Source organism: Schistocerca cancellata, chromosome 6, assembly GCF_023864275.1.
Source record: "Schistocerca cancellata isolate TAMUIC-IGC-003103 chromosome 6, iqSchCanc2.1, whole genome shotgun sequence".
NCBI lineage: Eukaryota > Metazoa > Arthropoda > Insecta > Orthoptera > Acrididae > Schistocerca > Schistocerca cancellata.
Genome location: NC_064631.1, coordinates 297,045,513 through 297,068,106, shown reverse-complemented (window position 1 = coordinate 297,068,106; position 22,594 = coordinate 297,045,513). Strand labels below are relative to the sequence as shown.

General features: G+C 45.0%; 1 protein-coding gene across 1 annotated transcript in view; it reads right to left on the bottom strand.

Annotated features, from left to right (window-relative positions):
• LOC126088301 (ureidoglycolate dehydrogenase (NAD(+))-like) overlaps positions 1-20,918 on the bottom strand; it is a 98,213-nt gene extending 77,295 nt beyond the window's left edge. The window contains exon 1 of the mRNA XM_049906432.1: positions 20,672-20,918. Within this exon, the coding sequence (XP_049762389.1) occupies positions 20,672-20,918 (247 nt within the window). The remainder of the gene's footprint in view (positions 1-20,671) is intronic.
• Positions 20,919-22,594: the final 1,676 nt, after the last annotated feature.

Genomic DNA, 22,594 nt, shown 5'->3' with positions numbered 1-22,594 from the left:
GATAAAGTGTCACTAGAAGCCTTCCTAAGAGACAATCTCCATTCCTTCCGAACTGACTATGCAAATGTAGACGAGATGTGGCTCAAATTCAAAGATATAGTAGCAACAGCAATTGAGAGATTCATACCTCATAAATTGGTAAGAGATGGAACTGATCCCCCATGGTACACAAAACAGGTCCGAACGCTGTTGCAGAGGCAACGGAAAAAGCATGCGAAGTTCAGAAGAACGCGAAATCCCGAAGACTGGTTAAAATTTACAGACGCGCAAAATTTGGTACGGACTTCAATGCGAGATGCCTTTAATAGGGTCCACAACGACACATTGTCTCGAAATTTGGTAGAAAATCCGAAGAAATTCTGGTCGTATGTAAAGTACACAAGCGGCAAGACGTAGTCAATACCTTCGCTGCGCAGTGCCGATGGCACTGTTACCGACGACTGTGCCACTAAAGCGGAGTTATTGAACGCAGTTTTCCGAAATTCCTTCACCAGGGAAGACGAATGAAATATTGCAGAATTTGAAACACGAACAGCTGCTAGCATGAGTTTCTTAGAAGTAGATACCTTAGGGGTTGCGAAGCAACTAAAATCGCTTGATACGGGCAAGTCTTCAGGTCCAGATTGTATACCGATTAGGTTCCTTTCAGATTACGCTGATACAATAGCTCCCTAATTAGCAATCATATACAACCGCTCGCTCACCGATAGATCTGTACCTGTAGATTGGAAAATTGCGCAGGTCGCACCAGTGTTTAAGAAGGGTAGTAGGAGTAATCCATCGACATTGACGTCGGTTTGCAGTAGGGGTTTGGAGCATATACTATATTCAAACATTATGAATCACCTCGAAAGGAACGATCTATTGATACATAATCAGCATGGTTTCAGAAAGCATCGTTCTTGTGCAACGCAGCTAGCTCTTTATTCGCACGAGGTAATGGCCGCTATCGACATGGGATGTCAGGTTGATTCCGTATTTCTGGATTTCTGGAGGGCTTTTGACACCGTTTCTCACAAGCGACTTCCAATCAAGCTGCGGGCCTATGGGTATCGTCACAGTTGTGCGACTGGATTCGTGATTTCCTGTCAGGAAGGTCACAGTTCGTAGTAATCGACGGCAAATCATCGAGTAAAACTGAAGTGATATCAGGAGTTCCCCAGGGAAGCGTCCTGGGACCTCTGCTGTTCCTGATCTATATAAATGACCTGGGTGACAATCTGAGCAGTTCTAGGTTGTTCGCAGACGATGTTGTAATTTACCGTCTAGTAAGGTCATCCGAAGACCAGTATCAGTTGCAAAGCGATTTAGAAAAGATTGCTGTATGGTGTGGCAGGTGGCAGTTGACGCTAAATAACGAAAAGTGTGAGGTGATCCACATGAGTTCCAAAAGAAATCCGTTGGAATTCGATTACTCGATAAATAGTACAATTCTCAAGGCTGTCAATTGAACTAAGTACCTGGGTGTAAAAATTACGAACAACTTCAGTTGGAAAGACCACATAGATAATATTGTGGGGAAGGCGAGCCAAAGGTTGCGTTTCATTGGCAGGACACTTAGAAGATGCAACAAATCCACTAAAGAGACTGCTTACACTACACTCGTTCGTCCTCTGTTAGAATATTGCTGCGCGGTGTGGGATCCTTACCAGGTGGGATTGACGGAGGACATCGAAAGGGTGCAAAAAAGGGCAGCTCGTTTTGTATTATCACGTAATAGGGGAGAGAGTGTGGCAGATATGATACGCGAGTTGGGATGGAAGTCATTAAAGCAAAGAAGTTTTTCGTCGCGGCGAGATCTATTTACGAAATTTCAGTCACCAACTTTCTCTTCCGAATGCGAAAATATTTTGTTGAGCCCAACCTACATAGGTAGGAATGATCATCAAAATAAGAGAAATCAGAGCTCGAACAGAAAGGTTTAGGTGTTCGTTTTTCCCGCACGCTGTTCGGGAGTGGAATGGTAGGGAGATAGTACGATTGTGGTTTGATGAACCCTCTGCCAAGCACTTAAATGTGAATTGCAGAGTAATCATGTAGATGTAGATGTAGATTAATAAATGGCAACAGATGCTTGACGAAATTAAAGTCACTGAATGGAAAGTAATCGAGACTTATTGTACCCAAATTAAACAGAAGAAGGATTATGCAGACTTATTCGTACATAAGACAACGGCCTTGCCGCAGTGTATACACCGGTTCCCGTGAGATCACCGAAGTTAAGCGCTGTCGGGCGTGGTCGGCACTTGGATGGGTGACCATCCAGGCCGCCATGCACTGTCGCCATTTTTCGAGGTGCACTCAGCCTCGTGATGTCAATTGAGGTGCTACTCGACCGAACAGTAGCGGCTTCGGTCAAGAATACCATCTTACGACAGGGAGAGCGGTGTGCTGACCCCACGCCCCTCCTATCCGCATCCTCCACCGAGGATGACACGGCGGTCGGATGGTCCCAGTAGGTCACTCGTGGCCTGAAGACAGAGTGCTTTTATTCGTACACAAAGAAAAAATGCGGGATAAAACTCTTTGAGACATTAAAAGAATGGAACCAAGCAGATAAACTACTCAAGTTGTAGAGTTCTAGGGAAGTGGCGATAAAGCAAAAAGTCACCACAGCAATGAAATCAGTAATAATAATAATAATATAATGACATCAAGCAAAACAGAGTATGTCAGACTATTGCTGATGATCTTTCACTATTTTACCAAACTTCAATTAGAAATCTTTAAAGATTTTAGGTCCCTTTTATGATCGTCTATAGATCTCGTTCTCGGTCATCCTCGTAGTCTCTTCGCTTCTTTTCATGCCATTTTGTGATCAATACACTTAATCATTTTAGTTTGCATTCTTGTTTTGATGTTAGATTTTGCTAGTTGTGCTGTTCCTGATTTTTTACAGGGAATAATACTTTTCATTTCCTTTTTGAATTTTAATTGATGTTTGACATTATTTGTTATATTAAATGGTGTACGCAGGACGTTTCAAAATTATATACCTACAAACTCCGTCGGGATGTAGAAGCTGCCTTGAGAAACAAAATAAGGATAGAAACCCATGTCCAGAAACTTCATCGAACGACGCTACAGCATGTCAAAGTAATAGGCGCCAGTGCCTGTAATGTGTGTATATACAGAGTGATTCCGTGATAATGTTACAAACTTTCAGGGATGACGGAAATAGATAAATATATCAGTTTGGGGTAAGAGACCCTGGTCCGCAACCGAACAATTCGAAAGTTATAAACTAAAATCGTTGTGATACCTGTGACAGTGCAATAAACGTACCGACATTGATATTACGATTGTCTGGTAGGCACCCTTCAGAGGCGGTATTACGGACGAAAATAAGAAAAGAAATGTCCAGTAAACAAGGGCTGTAAAATGCACGCCTGAGCAGCTATGAACAAATGGTTCAAATGGCTCTGAGCACTATGGGACTCAACTTCTGAGGTCATTAGTCCCTAGAACTTAGAACTAGTTAAACCTAACTAACCTAAGGACATCACACACATCCATGCCCGAGGCAGGATTCGAACCTGCGACCGTAGCGGTCTCGCGGTTCCAGACTGCAGCGCCTAGAACCGCACGGCCACTTCGGCCGGCTGCTATGAACACTTGTTCACCATCACTGCTATGAAACACATCTCTGTTGTGCAATGCTCATAGCTCTGTTGGTTTGCCTCCAAATTACGTTCAACTTTGCTTGGAGGAAGACTAAATCTCTTGAATCAAAAATTATCACAACATAAATTTTACCAGTGTTACTGAGGGGAAAGAACAAAAGTGTTTAAACAAATTGTTTGGCACTTGCTACACAGTCTGAAATGCTACGGTCGCAGGTTCGAATCCTGCCTCGGGCATGGATGTGTGTGATGTCCTTAGGTTAGTTAGGTTTAAGTAGTTCTAAGTTCTAGGGGACTGATGACCACAGCTGTTAAGTCCCATAGTGCTCAGAGCCATTTGAACAGTCTGAAAGTCTTAACAAATGTGGCGATGCAAGTAAATATCTTTGCGATGATAGCCACAAAATTGTTCTGCCGGAAAAGAAAATTTATTACTCACATAGCTATCCTCGTAAATACACTGAAGCGCACAAGAAACTGTTATAGGCTTGTGTATCCAAATACAGAGATATGTAAAAAGACAGAATACGGCGCTGCGGGCGGCAACGCCTGTACACGACAAGTGTCTGGCGCAGTTGTTAGATCGGCTACTGCTACTACAATGGCAAGTTACCAAGATATAAGTAAATTGCTGCAGATTTCAATGTTGGGCCAGCGTGTGAACCGTTCAACGAAACATAATCGATATGGGCTTTCGGAGCCACTCTTGATGACTGCATGACACAAAGCTTTATGTCTCGCCTGGGCCCGTCAACACCGACAGTGGACTGTTGATGATTGGAAACATGTTGCCTGGTCGGACGAGTCTCGTTTCAAATTGTATCGAGCGGATGGACGTGTATGGGCATGGAGACAACCTCATGAGTCCACGGACCCTGCATGTCAGCAAGGGACTGTTCAAGCGGGTGGAGTCTCTGTAATGATGTGGCCGTGTGCAGATGGAATGATATGGGGCCCCTGAAACGTGTAGATACGACTCTGACAGGTGACACATACGTAAGCTTCCTGTCTGACCACCTGCATCTACTCATGTCCATTGTGCATTCCGACGGACTTTGGCAATTCCAGCAGGACAATGCTGTACTCCACACGTCCAGAATTTCTACAGAATGGCTCGAGGAACACTCTTCTGAGTTTAAACACTTCCGCTGGCCACCAGAATCCCCATACATGAACATTGCCTTGCAACGTGCTGTTCAGAAGAGACCTCCACCCCATCGTACTCTTTTGGGTTTATGGTCAGCCTTGCAGTTCCGTCCAGTTCCGTCCAGTACTACTTCAGACATTAGTCGAGTCCATGCCACGTCGTGTTGTGATACTTACGTGTGCTCACGGGGTCCTACACGATATTAGGCAGGTGTACCAGTTTCTTTGGCTCTTCAGCCTAAAAAGATGAAGAATAAATAAATAAAAAGGGAGTAAACCAGGAAAGATATTAGTGCTAAACTCGAAAACAAATGCCAACGTAGCATTTACATGAAATTAAAAATCCCAATAAAATACACTCCTGGAAATGGAAAAAAGAACACATTGACACCGGTGTGTCAGACCCACCATACTTGCTCCGGACACTGCGAGAGGGCTGTACAAGCAATGATCACACGCACGGCACAGCGGACACACCAGGAACCGCGGTGTTGGCCGTCGAATGGCGCTAGATGCGCAGCATTTGTGCACCGCCGCCGTCAGCGTCAGCCAGTTTGCCGTGGCATACGGAGCTCCATCGCAGTCTTTAACACTGGTAGCATGCCGCGACAGCGTGGACGTGAACCGTATGTGCAGTTGACGGACTTTGAGCGAGGGCGTATAGTGGGCATGCGGGAGGCCGGATGGACGTACCGCCGAATTGCTCAACACGTGGGGCGTGAGGTCTCGACAGTACATCGATGTTGTCGCCAGTGGTCGGCGGAAGGTGCACGTGCCCGTCGACCTGGGACCGGACCGCAGCGACGCACGGATGCACGCCAAGACCGTAGGATCCTACGCAGTGCCGTAGGGGACCGCACCGCCACTTCCCAGCAAATTAGGGACACTGTTGCTCCTGGGGTATCGGCGAGGACCATTCGCAACCGTCTCCATGAAGCTGGGCTACGGTCCCGCACACCGTTAGGCCGTCTTCCGCTCACGCCCCAACATCGTGCAGCCCGCCTCCAGTGGTGTCGCGACAGGCGTGAATGGAGGGACGAATGGAGACGTGTCGTCTTCAGCGATGAGAGTCACTTCTGCCTTGGTGCCAATGATGGTCGTATGCGTGTTTGGCGCCGTGCAGGTGAGCGCCACAATCAGAACTGCATACGACCGAGGCACACAGGGCCAACACCCGGCATCATGGTGTGGGGAGCGATCTCCTACACTGGCCGTACACCACTGGTGATCGTCGAGGGGACACTGAATAGTGCACGGTACATCCAAACCGTCATCGAACCCATCGTTCTACCATTCCTAGACCGGCAAGGGAACTTGCTGTTCCAACAGGACAATGCACGTCCGCATGTATCCCGTGCCACCCAACGTGCTCTAGAAGGTGTAAGTCAACTACCCTGGCCAGCAAGATCTCCGGATCTGTCCCCCATTGAGCATGTTTGGGACTGGATGAAGCGTCGTCTCACGCGGTCTGCACGTCCAGCACGAAAGCTGGTCCAACTGAGGCGCCAGGTGGAAATGGCATGGCAAGCCGTTCCACAGGACTACATCCATCATCTCTACGATCGTCTCCATGGGAGAATAGCAGCCTGCATTGCTGCGAAAGGTGGATATACACTGTACTAGTGCCGACATTGTGCATGCTCTGTTGCCTGTGTCTATGTGCCTGTGGTTCTGTCAGTGTGATCATGTGATGTATCTGACCCCAGGAATGTGTCAATAAAGTTTCCCCTTCCTGGGACAATGAATTCACGGTATTCTTATTTCAATTTCCAGGAGTGTAAAATCAGAACTTGAGAAGAGTACTGTAAAGAATGGTTTAAAGAAGCATTATATGCTGAAAGTGATACAGAAACACAGTAACAGACAGAACTGGCAATCGCAATAACACAATATATGGAGTACTCAGACAATCACAATAAAACAAATAAACACAAGGTAACTGCCGAATATAAAGGAAAAGACGCTTTGGGAAGCATTGGAAAACTGTGAAGATTAAGTGAATTATAGATTACGCGAAGTACGGAACTGTGTTTGATCCTTTAATATTAAATCAGGTTTGTGGACCAGATATTGTTGATTTCCAGGCCTTCCAACAAGGTGAGTTTTTGATCTTTGTTTGCTAATTGGAGGACACAGATCTGGTTAGTAGCTGTGGCTTTCACTCAGTACATGCTCAGCAAATGTGGAGCTGTGCCCACGGACATTGCAACGAACGGAACCAACGAGATATGTGGGCTCTGCAACGAACTTGTGACGTCATACTTGCCGGATTGTCTGCCACACCTCGTGAACGCTCGGCTACTTCCAAGGCATACAGTACATCAATATTTAATTGAAAAAGTACCCACTGGAGACCTTAATTTTGCCGTGTGCTATAGACAACTAGCATGCAGTTAAAACACGCACTCAAGAATTACACTACTGGCCATTAAATTTGCTACACCACGAAGATGACGTGCTACAGACGCGAAATGTCGCCGATAGAAATAAGATGCTGTGATATGCAAATGATTAGCTTTTCAGAGCATTCAGACAAGGTTGGCAACGGTGGCGACACCTACAACGTGCTGACACGAGGAAAGTTTCAAACCGATTTCTCATACACAAACAGCAGTTGACCGGCGTTGCCTGGTGAAACGTTGTTGTTATGCCTCGTGTAAGGAGGAGAAATGCGTACCATCACGTTTCCGACTTTGATAAAGGTCGGATTGTAGATATCGACATTGTGGTTTATCGTATCGCAACATTGCTGCTCGCGTTGGTCGAGATCCAATGACTGTTGGCAGAATATGGAATCGGTGGTTTCAGGAGGGTAATACGGAACGCCGTCCTGGATCCCAACGGCCTCCTATCACTAGCATTCGAGATGACAGGCATCTTATCCGCATGGCTGTAACGGATCGTGCAGCCACGTCTCGATCCCTGAGTCGACAGATGGGGACGTTTGTAAGACAACAACCATCTGCACGAACAGTTCGACGACGTTTGCAGCAGCATGGACTATCAGCTCGGAGACCATGGATGCGGTTACCCTTGGCGCTGCGTCACAGACAGGAGCGCCTGCGATGGTGTACTCAACGACGAACCTGGGTGCACGAATGGCAAAATGTCATTTTTTCGGATGAATCCAGGTTCTGTTTACAGCATCATGATGGTCGCATCCGTGTTTGGCGACATCGCGGTGAACACACATTGGAAGAGTGTATTCGGCATCGCCATACTGGCGTATCACCCGGCGTGATGGTATGGGGTGCCATTGGTTACACGTCTCGGTCACCTCTTGCCTTCGCATTGACGGCACTTTGAACAGTGGACGTTACATTTCAGATGTGTTACGTCCCGTGGCTCTACCCTTCATTCGATCCCTGCGAAACCCTACATTGCAGCAGGATAATGCACGACCGCATGTTGCAGGTCCTGTACGGGCCTTTCTCGATACAGAAAATGTTCGACTGCTGCCCTGGCCAGCACATTATCCAGATCTCTCACCAACTGAAAACGTCTGGTCAATGGTGGCCCAGCAACTGACTCGTCACAATACGTCAGTCACTTCTCTTGATGAACTGTGGTTTCGTGTTGAAGCTGCACGGGCAGCAGTACGTGTACACGCCATCCAATCTCTGTTTGACTCAATGCCCAGGCGTATCGAGGCCTTTATTACGGCCAGAGGTGGTTGTTCAGTGTGCTGATTTCTCAGGATCTGTCCACCCAAATTGCGTGAAAATGTAATCACATGTCAGTTCTAGTATAATATATTTGTCCAATGAATACCCGTTTATCATCCGCATTTCTTCTTGTTGTAGCAATTTTAATGGTCAGTAGTGTATTAAACTCGTCGGGAATATTACTCGCTCCCCGTCGGAAAAAACTGCTGGCACTCGTAAGACCTGCAGCGTCACGTATTGTGACGACCGTGCGACGGCCTGTCTTTCTCGTAGGCCTCGGCAACGAACTTTTGACGTCACACTAGTTGCCTTGCCAAATATACATCGCGAACGCTGGGCAGGAAATCATTACGTCAACGAAAAGATACCCAATAAAGTCCTGAACTTTATCATATGTTAAAATGGCCTCAAGTAGGATCTCACCCTCCGCTGGTGATGGTCGCTGCAAGTCGCAAGACCTGTAGTGTCACGTGCATTGACCCGTGTCACAGGGTCCTTACATCTAGTTGGATCAGATGCGGAATCATAATTATGCAACCTTCATCTGCATTTATTGTCAGCCGACAAAGTTGCTATGTCTTTGCCTGACTAAACATGTAAAACTGCTCACAATCAAAACAAGTAATTTTGCATACGTCACTGTAGGCTAATAACTGTGTCTTATGTTCGTTTTTGGTAATACGCTGGGGTGTGGCATTCCTCATACTGCAAGAAAATCGCCGGCCGGAGTGGCCGAGCGGTTTTAGGCGCTACAGTCTGGAACCGCGCGATTCTACGGTCGCAGGTTTGAATCTTGCCTCGGGCATGGATGTGTGTGATGTCCTTAGGTTAGTTAGGTTTAAGTAGTTCTAAGTTCCCTGTGCCGGAGTGACTCGAACGTGGGACTCATGCCTTTCGTGGGAAAGTGCTCTACCAACTGAGCTACCTAGCTTGGGTAGCTCAGTTGTCAGAGCTCTTGCCTGAGAAAGCCAAAGGGTCCGAGTTCTAGTCATGAACAGGCACGCAGTTTTAATCTGCCAGGAAGTTTCGTATCAGCGCACACACCACTGCAGAGTGAAAATTTCACTCTGGGAACCTATAGCTGCAGGATCTCAATGCTTTTGCTACACTCTGTGATACCTGTCCTAAGTAGAGGATTACACACCATTTCGTACAGACATTGGAAAAAGCAACAAATGAGCATGGGGGAGGAGTACAATTTGCAATTTTTGTTTCCTTTGCCATATGTGGTCAATCAAGACAGAGTTGCGCCTATTGGTTGAGGCAATGAATGTTATTTTCAAGTCCAACTTTCCTTTGAAATTTTCTTCTGACATGGGAACAGATATGAAACGGTGCATCACTACGTGGAAAGCTGCATTTTTTAGCGTAACTGGACGTCGTGAGAAAGAAGGTTATAGTTCTTGTATAAGTTTTGAAACAAGGTATTAGTGTATTGATGGTAATGGTAATGGTAATATTTAAGGGTTTTCTTTCAAACTTCATTGTGAACTGGATATTTTTATGTTGGTAGTTTAAGCCGAGAAAAAAATGTTTTGACCTGTCTCGCGGCGCCTGCCCGCAGCTGAACCCGTATTTAATATATGCAAATATTATCGTTAATATCTTTAACAGAATGCTTTTCTGTAGTGATATGCGCTCAGAAACCTGTCTTATTATGGAAATAAGTGTTTTCCGTAAATCGCGTTTAAAAAGAGCGTGCGTCTGCCCAGTGTAATGCTGTTCACAGTCATTGTAGCTAACTTTGTGTACGCCAGAACTAAGAAAATTGTCATGTTGGGAGCCAATTTTGTGTCGCAGAAGTGATTTTAAAGTGTTTATAGTTTGGTACCATATCTTTACGTATAGATACTGGAAGAGTTAGAGTTCGTTCCTACATCCTGGTAGTTCCTAGTAGCCGTCCAGGGTGCCCGAGCGGTTCTAGGCGCTTCAGCCTGGAACCGCACGACCGCTACGGTCGCAGGTTCGAATCCTGCCTCGGGCATGGATGTGTATGACGTCCTTAGGTTAGTTTGGTTTAAGTAGTTCAAAGTTCTAGGGGACTGATGACCTCAGAATTTAAGTCCCATAGTGCTCAGAGCCATTTGAACTAGGAACTAGGAACTAGTAGCTATATGCGATACGTATATTTCGACAACCTTGCTTTGTCCACTGATTGGAACACTCTCGTGACGTAAGCGAGTTCTTGGCAGAAACCGCAGTCATCGCTCACGGTGTTCTTGGACAACAGTGTTTCAGAAGCTGTCGCTTGTTGCATTTAATCTCTTATCCAACAAGAAACTAAAACGACGTTCTTCTCGGTGGATAACTTGGAACTATCAGACCATGTTTTCTTTCTTACAAATGTTCTCTTGTGACACTGGGTGCAATACAGTTGCAAAAGAAAATCAGCATCCACTCTTTTACTGCGAAGGTTCACAGAGATGAATCCATGACATTCTAATCATTTCCTGCTTATTTTCATTTGGAAGCAATCCGAACTCCAAACATAATATCAATCAAGTCTTCACGCTACGTAACGGAGGAATTAGATTTCTCTATGTGAGACCATCGGCAGTCGAAATTGCAATACTTTCACTCATTACTACTCACATTGAGTAGTGTTTTTACACTTTACGGCGTGCAGTTGCAGCTGTAGCGGTTATAAAGCTAAGTATTGACAAAGTTATTTGTGCACTGTTATACAGTTACTAAATTTAACAGTTTTCAGCGATGTTTCGTGCTGTTTGTGGAGAAATAACGATTTAATGAACTTTTGGAAACGTTCGCTCGCTGTGTTTTTTAGAGTTTTATGTGCGTCGAAGTCGTTTAGTAAATTTCGTGCTTAAGTTTTCAGCGGTGGTTTCTTATTGTTTCTAGTGAAATGTTTCAGTAAAATTTTCATTCAGTGTTTCAACATCGTTGAGTGTTACAGGGGCCGCTTGAATTTTTGGTTTGAGCTAATAATATAGTTACGTTTTGTTGATATTGGTATTACATGTGGTGTAGTAATATTAATACAAGTAGTTGCTTTCTTAGTAGAGAGGGAATTTCGAGACCGCTATTGTTAGGTCTATAATTAGTTATCCTGGTGTAAATGAACTTAGGTAGAGGCCGGCCGCGGTGGCCGTGCTGTTCTAGGCGCTTCAGTCCGGAACCGCGAGACTGCTACGGTCGCAGGTTCGAATCCTGCCTCGGGCATGGATGTGTGTGACGTCCTTAGGTTAGTTAGGTTTAAGTAGTTCTCAGTTCTAGGGGACTGATGACCTCAGATGTTAAGTCCCATAGTGCTCAGAGCCATCTGAACCATTTTTTTGAACTTAGGTAGAGTAGATGTATAGTTTTTTTCAGTAACTGTAAAATTTTACCATGAGTGAGAAGTGTGGGCTCTGTCGTAGGTTTGTGAGTAGTGCGTTACGGTGCGGGATTTGTTCAAAGTATTTTCATTGCAGGGAATGCAGTGGGGAAGCCGGTGGCCATTCTATCGAGATCCTCTCCTGGGGCTTGGGTTGGGTTGTTTGGGGGAGGAGGCCAGACAGCGAGGTCATCGGTCTCATCGGATTAGGGAAGGACGGGGAAGGACGTCCGCGGTGCCCTTTCAAAGGAACCGTCCCGGCATTTGCCTGGAGCGATTTAGGGAAATCACGGAAAACCTCAATCAGGATGGCCGGACGCGGAATTGAATCGTCGTACTCTCCTGGGAATACAGAATCTGTATTAGAAATAAGTTGATAGAGAAGCAGCAAAGTAAGATCTGTGCCCTTCACGTGCAGTTACAACGCGCAAAGGAGGAACTAGATAGGAGGGTGTAGGGTGGCGGGGAATGGGAACTGGCAGTTGGCAAGAAGACAGCTGGGAGGAGGAGGTATTCAGACAGTTATACTTTGCGTATATGCAATAGATTTGACCAACTGTCAGAGCTGTAGCTGTAGATGTAGGGAACATGCACCAGTCCTCAGCAGTTATGACGCCTTGGTCAGTTGCAAAGTCTAACAGAAAGAAGAAGGTTCTGCTGTTAGGTAGTTCGCATGGTAGAGGTGTGGACCAGCAGTTGCAGGAAGTGTTGGGGAGTGAGCACCAGGTCACTAGCATTGGGAAGCCTAGTGCAGGGTTGGCGCAGGTGACTGACAGCGTAGGGGAGTTAAGTAGGAATTTTACAAAGGAGGTTCAGGTAGTGATAGTGGGTGGAGCAGGGAACAGTCTTGACAGGAACGAGAAATATGATGTAGGCGGTGACCTGGTAAAGATAGCTACTCAAACTGGTGGCACTAATGTGCATTTCGTGCAACTGTTTCAGCGTCATGATCGGACTCATCTTAATGCGGCTGTTAGGCGCGTTAACGTGGGGCTGGCGAGGGTGCTGATGGCAGAGGGCATGGGTCATATTTCCATGGTGCCAGTTGGGTCTATCAGTAGATCGAGTTTCACTAGGCATAGCCTGCACCTCAATAGGTGTGGGAAGGGGAGGCTGGCAAAGCTTATAGATGATAGTGTAGTGGGTGGTGGTGGGATCACTCATGGAAAAATTCCTGTAGTAGTTGGTGTAAGAGCTACACATTTTTTAGATTGAAGTCAGCTGATAGGTATACCTGCTTAAAGGAAGTCCCTCTATCTAATGGCTCACCTTCAGGGGACATCATGTTTCCAAGTAGAGAAAGAATTAGAATATTTCGTCAGTATATAAGAGGTATTAGAGATTAAGTTAGTGAACTGCTTATAGATGTTTACTCTGAAATTACTGGTATATCGGACACCACTTAAATAATTTGACAATTCAGAGGCTTCCTTTGCCAGGTGGCTGTTATTCAAGGAGTTCCTTGCCCGGTGGGGGAGTGGCTATGTACGTAAAAAACAGTATTCCATTTGAGTCCATAGACATATCACGACACTGCACTGAACGGATATTTGAATGTTGTGCAGGGGAAGTTGAATTTAGTGAAACTAAACTTCTAATTGTTGTTGTTTCTAGGTCTCCTAACTACGACTTCAGAGCATTTCTGCTCAAGCTAGAGATGGTTCTTGATTCACTTTGTAGAGAGTACCAGAAATTAGTTATATGTGGTGACTTCAATACAAATTTTGTATATGATGGTGCAAGAAAAAGGATGTTGGTAGATCTCCTAAATTCATATGATCTCATGCAGACTGTTTTTATTTTCCAGCTGGGGTGCAGAGGAACAGTAGCACAGCCATAGACAATATTTTTAATCATTCTTACTTACTAGATGGGCATTCCATTACTACAAGGGTGAATGGCCTTTCAGACCTTGATGCACATATTTTAACATTAAAAGGCTTTTATACTCAAACAGATGGCACATATAATCACAAACTATGAAGGAAAGTTAATCCAACATCAATAGAGAGTTTTTTAAACCTTGTCAAGGAACAAGAGTGACAGGATGTTCATAGTACCGATAACATAGATGATAAATACAATGCTTTCCTTAACACATTTCTCATGTTCTTTGAGGATTGCTTTCAATTAGAACGTTCTAAAAGGGGCACTAGCAGTAATAGGCAGCCCGGGTGGCTGACTAGTGGGATAAGGATATCATGTAGAACAAAGTGAGAATTATATCAAAATGTTAGAAGTAGTCACAATCAAGCTACAGTAGCCGATTACAAACAGTATTGTAAGGTGCTTAAAAATGTTATTAGGAAGGCTAAAAGTATGTGGTATGCAAACAGAATAGCCAATTCTAAGGATAAAATTAAAACAATATGGTCAGTTGTGAAGGAAGTGTCTGGTCAGCAGCACAAGGTCGACGATAGTCAGTTCGTAATAAAAATATTTCTGTTACTGATAAATCAGATATATGTACAATACTTAACAATCATTTTCTGAGCATTGCTGGTGAATCAAATAAAAATTTAGTTTCTACAGGTAATCATATAACTTTTTTGACAACTGCCTTTCTGAGATTGATGATCACTGAAGACTAACGACTCTCATGGATATTTGTAATTTTTTTTCTTTAGGACTAGTCAGTTTCCTGAACGATTAAAGTATTTAGTAGTAAAGCTGCTTTATAAAAAGGAAGAAAAAGATAATGTAGACAATTTGAGACCTATTTCTATGCCATCAGTGTTTGTCAAGTTATTGAAAAGGCTGTGTACGTAAGGACAATTGATCATTTTATATCACACGATTTGTTATCAAATGTACAGTTCGGCTTTAGAAGTCGTTTAACAACTGAAAATGGTATATTCTCTTTTCTCTGTGAGATATTGGATGGGTTAAACAAAAGTTTTCGAGCGCTAGGCATAGTTTTTTTTTTATTTAACCAAGGCGTTTGATTGTGCTGACCACAAAATATTGCTCCAGATGTTGGACCATTATGGAGTACAGGAGTAGCTCACAATTGGTTCACCTCTTACTTTAGCAACAGACAGCAAAAGGTCATTATTCATAATGTTGAGAATGGCTGTGATGTGGGGTCTGAGTGGGGTACAGTCAAGTTGGGGGGGGGGGGGGTGCCCCAGGGATCAGTGTTGGCGCCACTCCTGTTCCTTATTTATATAAATGATGTTCCCTGTAGTATTATGGGTAACTCTAAAATATTTCTGTTTGCTGATGACACTATCTTCGTAGAAAAGGATGTTGTGTGCAACATTGGCCTGGTTTCAAATAGTGCAGTTCATGACCTAAGTTCATGGCTTTTAGAAAATAAACTAACGCTAAATCACAGTAAGACTCAGTTTTAGCAATTTCTAACACGCAATTCAACAAAATCTGACGTTTTAAATCCGCAGAATGAGCATATGATTTGTGAAACTGAACAGTTCAAACTTCTGGGTGTTCGGATAGATAGTAAACTGTCATGGAAAGCTCACATTCAGGACCTTGTTCAAAGACTTAATGCTGCCATTTTTACTATCCGAGCAGGATCTGAAGTGGTGACCATTAGTGAAATCTTCTCGGGTGATCAGCCGAGTAAAGGCGTCGTCTTCTCGCAACGTTTCGAAGGGTTTCGTACCCATCATCTTCAAGCGAAGTGTCGAGATGCTGTGTTGCGCGGTCCTATAAAGGCTCCTGGACCAGTGACTGATCCCGGGCGCCGACCAATCAGGTACCTGCGGAATCGGCCGCCGCGCCAGTGGTGGGGGGTTCGCGGCGCGGACCGGGCGTCGAGTCCCTGCCGGTTCCTACTACGTCTTTGACCGCTACCGTCTTCGTGCCGGAGCGTTCTCTTCTAATTTTAGTTATTGCGGGATTCCAAGCTGTACTAAGTTGGAAACCAGTGTCTCGATTGATCAGGTTGCTGTTCAACCGAATTTCTACAGCCTCTTTGAAAACCGAATCCCAAAATCCTTTAGCGTCACACAACTTCTTCGTACCCTCAAAGAGGAAGGTGTGTCCTTCGTTAAGGCTATGTTCCGCAACCGCCGATTTTTCTGTCTGACCAAGGCGTACGTGTCTAATGTGTTCCGAGCGCCTCTGCGTGATGCAGCGCTGCGTTTGTCCGATGTATTTCGTACCACATTCACATTCTATACTGTATACGCCCGGAGTCTGCAGTCCTAGGTGGTCTTTGACTGAGCCAAGTATGTCCTTAATTTTACTTGGGGCATGAAAAATTGTCTTGATGTTGTGTTTCTCCAGAATGCGGGCAATCTTGGCTGTTGGCGGTCCTGCGTATGGTAGAAATGCCAGGCATCTGGTCCCATCTTCTTCTTCCGGTGTGTCTACCTTCCTGCTCTTGTGTAGGGCGCGCGAGATTTGCGTCTCATTATAACCGTTGCTGTGGAAGGTCTTCCTTAGGTGTTGTAACTCTGCAAGTAGGCTGTCATCATCACAGATAGACTTGGCCCTGTGCACAAGTGTGTTAAGCACTGAGTTGCGTTGTGCCGAGTGGTGGCAACTCTGTGCATGAAGGTATAAATCCGTATGTGTCTTCTTCCTATACACAGCGTGACCCAAGGTGCCATCAGGGTGCTTCTTGATTAGAATGTCAAGGAAGGGCAAGCTTCCGTTTTCTTCCATCTCCATAGTGAATTGTATGTTGTTGTGTATGCTGTTCAGATGTCGCAGGAAGTCTTGCAGGTTCTCTCTGCCATGTAGCCACACGACAAAAGTGTCATCCACATATCTGTGGAAGGCTTTAGGTTTCAGTGGGGCGGTGTCCAGGGCTATGTCTTCAAAGTGCTCCATGTAAAGATTAGCGATGCCTGGAGCTAAGGGGGACCCCATGGCTACACCATCCACTTGTTCATAAAATTTGCCTCCACATTTGAAGTGGGTGTCGGTGAGTTGATGGTGCTCACTATGGGTCGCAATGGAACTCCGTCTTTGTGGATCTTAGGGAGCCCATATAGCCGTGGTGGTGCCGGTGCTCTGGGGTACAGCTTCCTGATGACGTCCTTTTCCAGTCCAGAGTCATTGAGCAAGGCGATGGTCTTGCGAGTCAAGGAGGCTGTCGTGTCCTTGTCCAGTTGCTTGTAGGCAGTATCTTGTAGCAGTGAGTTTATCTTCTGCCAATAATCTTCTTTCCTCAGTATCACCGTGGCAGCCTCCGTGACTCGCAAGACCATCGCCTTGCTCAATGACTCTGGACTGGAAAAGGACGTCATCAGGAAGCTGTACCCCAGAGCACCGGCACCACCACGGCTATATGGGCTCCCTAAGATCCACAAAGACGGAGTTCCATTGCGACCCATAGTGAGCACCATCAACTCACCGACATATGGTTTAGCCAAGTACCTAGCACAACTGCTCAAACCGATCGTGGGTCACTGTGAGCACCATGTCAAGAACTCGGCGGAGTTTGTGAAGGTACTACAAGGCTTTCGCTTGGATAAAGAAGATCTTCTTGTCAGCTTTGACGTCACCTCACTCTTCACACGAGTACCGCTGGAAGACTCCCTAGCGCTGCTCGAAACGCGCTTTAGTAAGGACACAATAAAGCTGTTCCGGCATGTGTTAACAAACACCCACTTCAAATGTGGAGGCAAATTTTATGAACAAGTGGATGGTGTAGCCATGGGGTCCCCCTTAGCTCCAGGCATCGCTAATCTTTACATGGAGCACTTTGAAGACATAGCCCTGGACACCGCCCCACTGAAACCTAAAGCCTTCCACAGATATGTGGATGACACTTTTGTCGTGTGGCTACATGGCAGAGAGAACCTGCAAGACTTCCTGCGACATCTGAACAGCATACACAACAACATACAATTCACTATGGAGATGGAAGAAAACGGAAGCTTGCCCTTCCTTGACATTCTAATCAAGAAGCACCCTGATGGCACCTTGGGTCACGCTGTGTATAGGAAGAAGACACATACGGATTTATACCTTCATGCACAGAGTTGCCACCACCCGGCACAACGCAACTCAGTGCTTAACACACTTGTGCACAGGGCCAAGTCTATCTGTGATGATGACAGCCTACCTGCAGAGTTACAACACCTAAGGAAGACCTTCCACAGCAACGGTTATAATGAGACGCAAATCTCGCGCGCCCTACACAAGAGCAGGAAGGTAGACACACCGGAAGAAGAAGATGGGACCAGATGCCTGGCATTTCTACCATACGCAGGACCGCCAACAGCCAAGATTGCCCGCATTCTGGAGAAACACAACATCAAGACAATTTTTCATGCCCCAAGTAAAATTAAGGACATACTTGGCTCAGTCAAAGACCACCTAGGACTGCAGACTCCGGGCGTATACAGTATAGAATGTGAATGTGGTACGAAATACATCGGACAAACGCAGCGCTGCATCACGCAGAGGCGCTCGGAACACATTAGACATGTACGCCTTGGTCAGACAGAAAAATCGGCGGTTGCGGAACATAGCCTTAACGAAGGACACACCTTCCTCTTTGAGGGTACGAAGAAGCTGTGTGACGCTAAAGGATTTTGGGATTCGGTTTTCAAAGAGGCTGTAGAAATTCGGTTGAACAGCAACCTGATCAATCGAGACACTGGTTTCCAACTTAGTACAGCTTGGAATCCCGCAATAACTAAAATTAGAAGAGAACGCTCCGGCACGAAGACGGTAGCGGTCAAAGACGTAGTAGGAACCGGCAGGGACTCGACGCCCGGTCCGCGCCGCGAACCCCCCACCACTGGCGCGGCGGCCGATTCCGCAGGTACCTGATTGGTCGGCGCCCGGGATCAGTCACTGGTCCAGGAGCCTTTATAGGACCGCGCAACACAGCATCTCGACACTTCGCTTGAAGATGATGGGTACGAAACCCTTCGAAACGTTGCGAGAAGACGACGCCTTTACTCGGCTGATCACCCGAGAAGATTTCACGAATGGAATACGCCGAGAAAGTCTCAAATCACATTTGGTGACCATTAGACATGAAAATTAGTCTACTTTTTGCTTATTTTCATTCGCTTATGTCGTATGGTATTATATTTTGGGGTAACTCTTCCCTTTCTAAAAGGGCTCAGAAACGGGCGACAGGCAATAAGTGGTGTAAGTTGACGAACCTCTTGTCGACCCTTGTGTACGAGTCTAGATTTTTTGAGTACCTCTCAATATATACATTCCTTGCTGTCATTTCTTGTTAACAATATTAGCTTATTCCCAAGAATAAGCAGTTTTCACTCAGTTAATACTCGGCAGAAATCAAACCTGCATTTGGGGTCGGACTTGCTTAACTCTTGTGCGGAAAGGTGTACTGCTGCGTCCATTTTCAATAAGCTACCCCTTAAATTCAAAAATCTTAACAATAATCCAAGCGCTTTCAAATCGAAACTGAAGAGTTTCCTCATGGGTCACTCCTTCTATTCTGTCGAGGAGTTCCTTGAAAAATTAAGCTGATTATTGTTGTATTGTTGATTGTGTTTACTTAAACTTATGGATTGTCTTTTTTCGGGTTCATGAACATTTTATTTTTATGTGTTATTACTTTTAGCTTGTAATTTCATGCACTGACATGTTCTATGACCTTGGAGATTAGTTCCTCAATTTGGTCCTACGGAACTTGACGTGAAAGTAAAAAATAGATCTGAAAACGATAAACTGTGTTTCCCTGGCAACGCACTTCACATGTACCATTACTACCATAATTCACACCATAACGGTCGTGTGGTCGACACTGCTTTTTTTCCTTTATTGAATTTCGATTCCCCCAGAATGGGGTCGGCTGGCAGCTGCTTAGCACGCTGCTCTTCAGCCTACAGACTTTTTAAAACATAAAAAGAAGAGAAGAAAGAATAAAAGCGGGCGATAAAACGGTGACTTAAATTGTAAAACGGCGGAAAATTGTGGAAAGTTAAAACAAACAACAAAGGGTTGGCGATGCTAATAAAACACGTAGGAAGTAGACAGGTAAAACAGTAAAACAGTAGACAGACAATGAAAAAACAGGGCGACAGTCTGGTTTCTGTTCGCAAGAGATACTAAAATCACACCCAGCAACAGTATGATTTCCGTTTGCAACACTTTGGAAAAGAGGCACAAGACTTAACACTCACTGGAAACACTGCACTAAAAAGTCGACACGAAGGTGACACAACACATCCAAGGGTAGATGGGGGGGGGGGGGGACCTGGACAGAGGAGGGGGAAAATGGGGGGAGGAGAGGAAACACGAAGGAGGGGGGGAACCAACGGAGGGAGAGTATTCATAAGGGGGGGCAGGGCAGACACGAGAGGGAATGGGGAAAGGCAGAGGAAGGAAATGCCAAAGGACTCGGGGGAGAGAGGGTAGGTGGGGAAAAATAGGATCGAGGGGGGGGGGGAGAGGGAGCCCAGGAAAAGGACAAAGGAAGGGAGATGGAGGTGAGGATCTGAGTTGATAGGAGGAAAAAATGGAGGGAGAGAGGGCATCATCTGGGAGGGGGAGTCGACAGAAGCCACCTTGGGTAAGAAGATGAAGGGTGTAGAGATGGAGGGTAGGGGGGACACAACGGTGAAGGCACGGCAGAGGGCAGGGGTTGGAGAGGAGAGGAGAAACGAGGGGATGAGGGAGATCGATTTGGCGGGAAGAGTAGAGTATGCACATACGTTCGAGGAATAGGAGCAGATGGGGGAAAGGAATCCCGTCGTAACGGTCGACACTCAGTTGCACGTTCGATATATGTCGTTGGGCCACACGTGTTTGATAGGCAATCTTTACCCCAGTTTTGCCTCGAAGAGGTGAATTTAAATTGTTACTGGTTTGGAGGCCTATCATCACGTCTGCATTGCTCAGCTTGCCATGATACTTGGCCGTTATATACTACGACAATATACACACGATATGTCGCACTGTAATTTAAAAATTATGGCGCATATGCTGGTTTAGTTACTTACCCAACCGTAAGATGCCGTGTGTGCTACGGCCAAAGTAGTCTGCTGCGGCTATAACGTGCGCCGCCTCCTTCGCATTGCTGTGGCAGGCGCCTGCACTAACTAGCACCTCCTCGCAGAAGCGAACCACTTCGCACGGAGTCACCACGAACTCCTCGCCTTTGCCCTTCTTCGCCATCGTCCGCTGCGGCGTCCATCCGGGCAGCAGCACTGTGGGCCGGCGTGAGAGATGCTTCGCCAGACGCCACATGATGGCCGCACCTTCGGACGACGCCCAAACACTGTGAATTTAGAAAGAGCAGCGACGTGTTGCGTGGTTACGTCCGCTCTAGTGTGTTGTTGTTGTCAACGATATTACGACAACGATGTCAGAGATGTTACCAATGCAGATTTACAGAAAGGCGGCATTTTGTCGCACGAAAATCCAGTGAAATATTTAAAATTGTTTATACACAAAGAAGTCTAGATGATGTTTTATGTAACTCTTACGAGAGGGTTCGGATGAATTAGGCCATCCTCAAATTTACAAGTAGAATAATCGAGATTAAACATTAGATATCCCCTATCACCTACCCTATTTATACCAACTTACGAAAAAGATAATGAAAATGTACCAACTTACGTAAATTACTAGACTGTTGCTACACCAGCGTTCCAGCTAAACAGATACTAAAATGTCAGCGATTATATATCATCAGTAAGTCCCTACTTATTTAACTAATCGAACTCCCGCGTATAAAACTGTTTCATAAAAGAAATTACTTTACAAATGAATTAATGTTTTACATATTTGACATTAAGCACGTAAGCGAGAAAAATTTCTAGAAGGAAGTTTTTAAAAACAGCCACCAGTCGCACTGAGTATTTTTTATTTATCATTTTCGCTCTTAAAATAAACAAGAGCATCGTCGGAATATACATAGTAAAAGATACAAATTGAGATAATATTTGCATTGACTTAAAATTTACAATGGCATTACATATAGTACATTTTCTATCTCCAGCATGGTGACTTACTTTTAAAGCTCGTTGAAGGCACTAAAGATTACGTTTAAAATTGGCTGACAGTACTGATGATTAAACATGGACGTTACAAGTACTGTTGTACATTCAGTTTAATCTTTAACGCTATCACTGTTGTCATTTACTACCGTACATTAAACGTAAGTTTACGACTACAGTACAGCCGGTTTAATCTTCAACACTGTCAGTCAACATTAAACGCAATCTTTAGTGCTGTCAGCGAGATTTAAATGTAAGTCACCATACCGTAAATAGAAAATGTACTTTACATAACGCCACTGCAAATTTTATGTCAATGTAAGTATTATTACGTTCAGTGGAATAAGCTAATGGATATTTTGAAGAGGAAAGGAGTAGATTGGAAAGAGAGACGACTGATACAGAATCTATATTTACACCAAAAAGTAAGGATAAGGATTGGAAATGAAATGTCAAAAGGAAGCAACATTGGACAAGGTGTTAGGTAATGTTGTTGCCTTTCCGCAGTGTTGTTTAATGCATACCTTGAAGAGATTATTGCGAAAGGCTTAGATGGGAAAAGAGGAATATGTATTGGTGGAAAGAGAATAGAATGTATAAGATATGCTGATGACATGGTATTAGTGGCAGAAAGTGAGCGGACAGTGAATAACATGGTGAAAGATCTGACTGAAGCTTATATGGAGTATGGGATGCAAATAAACACAGAAAAAACAAAGAGTATGGTCATCAGTACAAGACGCAGACTTTCCAATGTTAAAATAGGACAATCTACCATTAGCCAAGTAAGTGCATTTAAATATCTTGGAAGCATAATAACTGAAGACTTGAGATGTCACCAGCAGGTGAAAACTCGAATTGCCATAGCGAAGGAGGCATTCAACAGAAAGAGGAGACTCTTATATGGCAAATTAGATAAAGGCC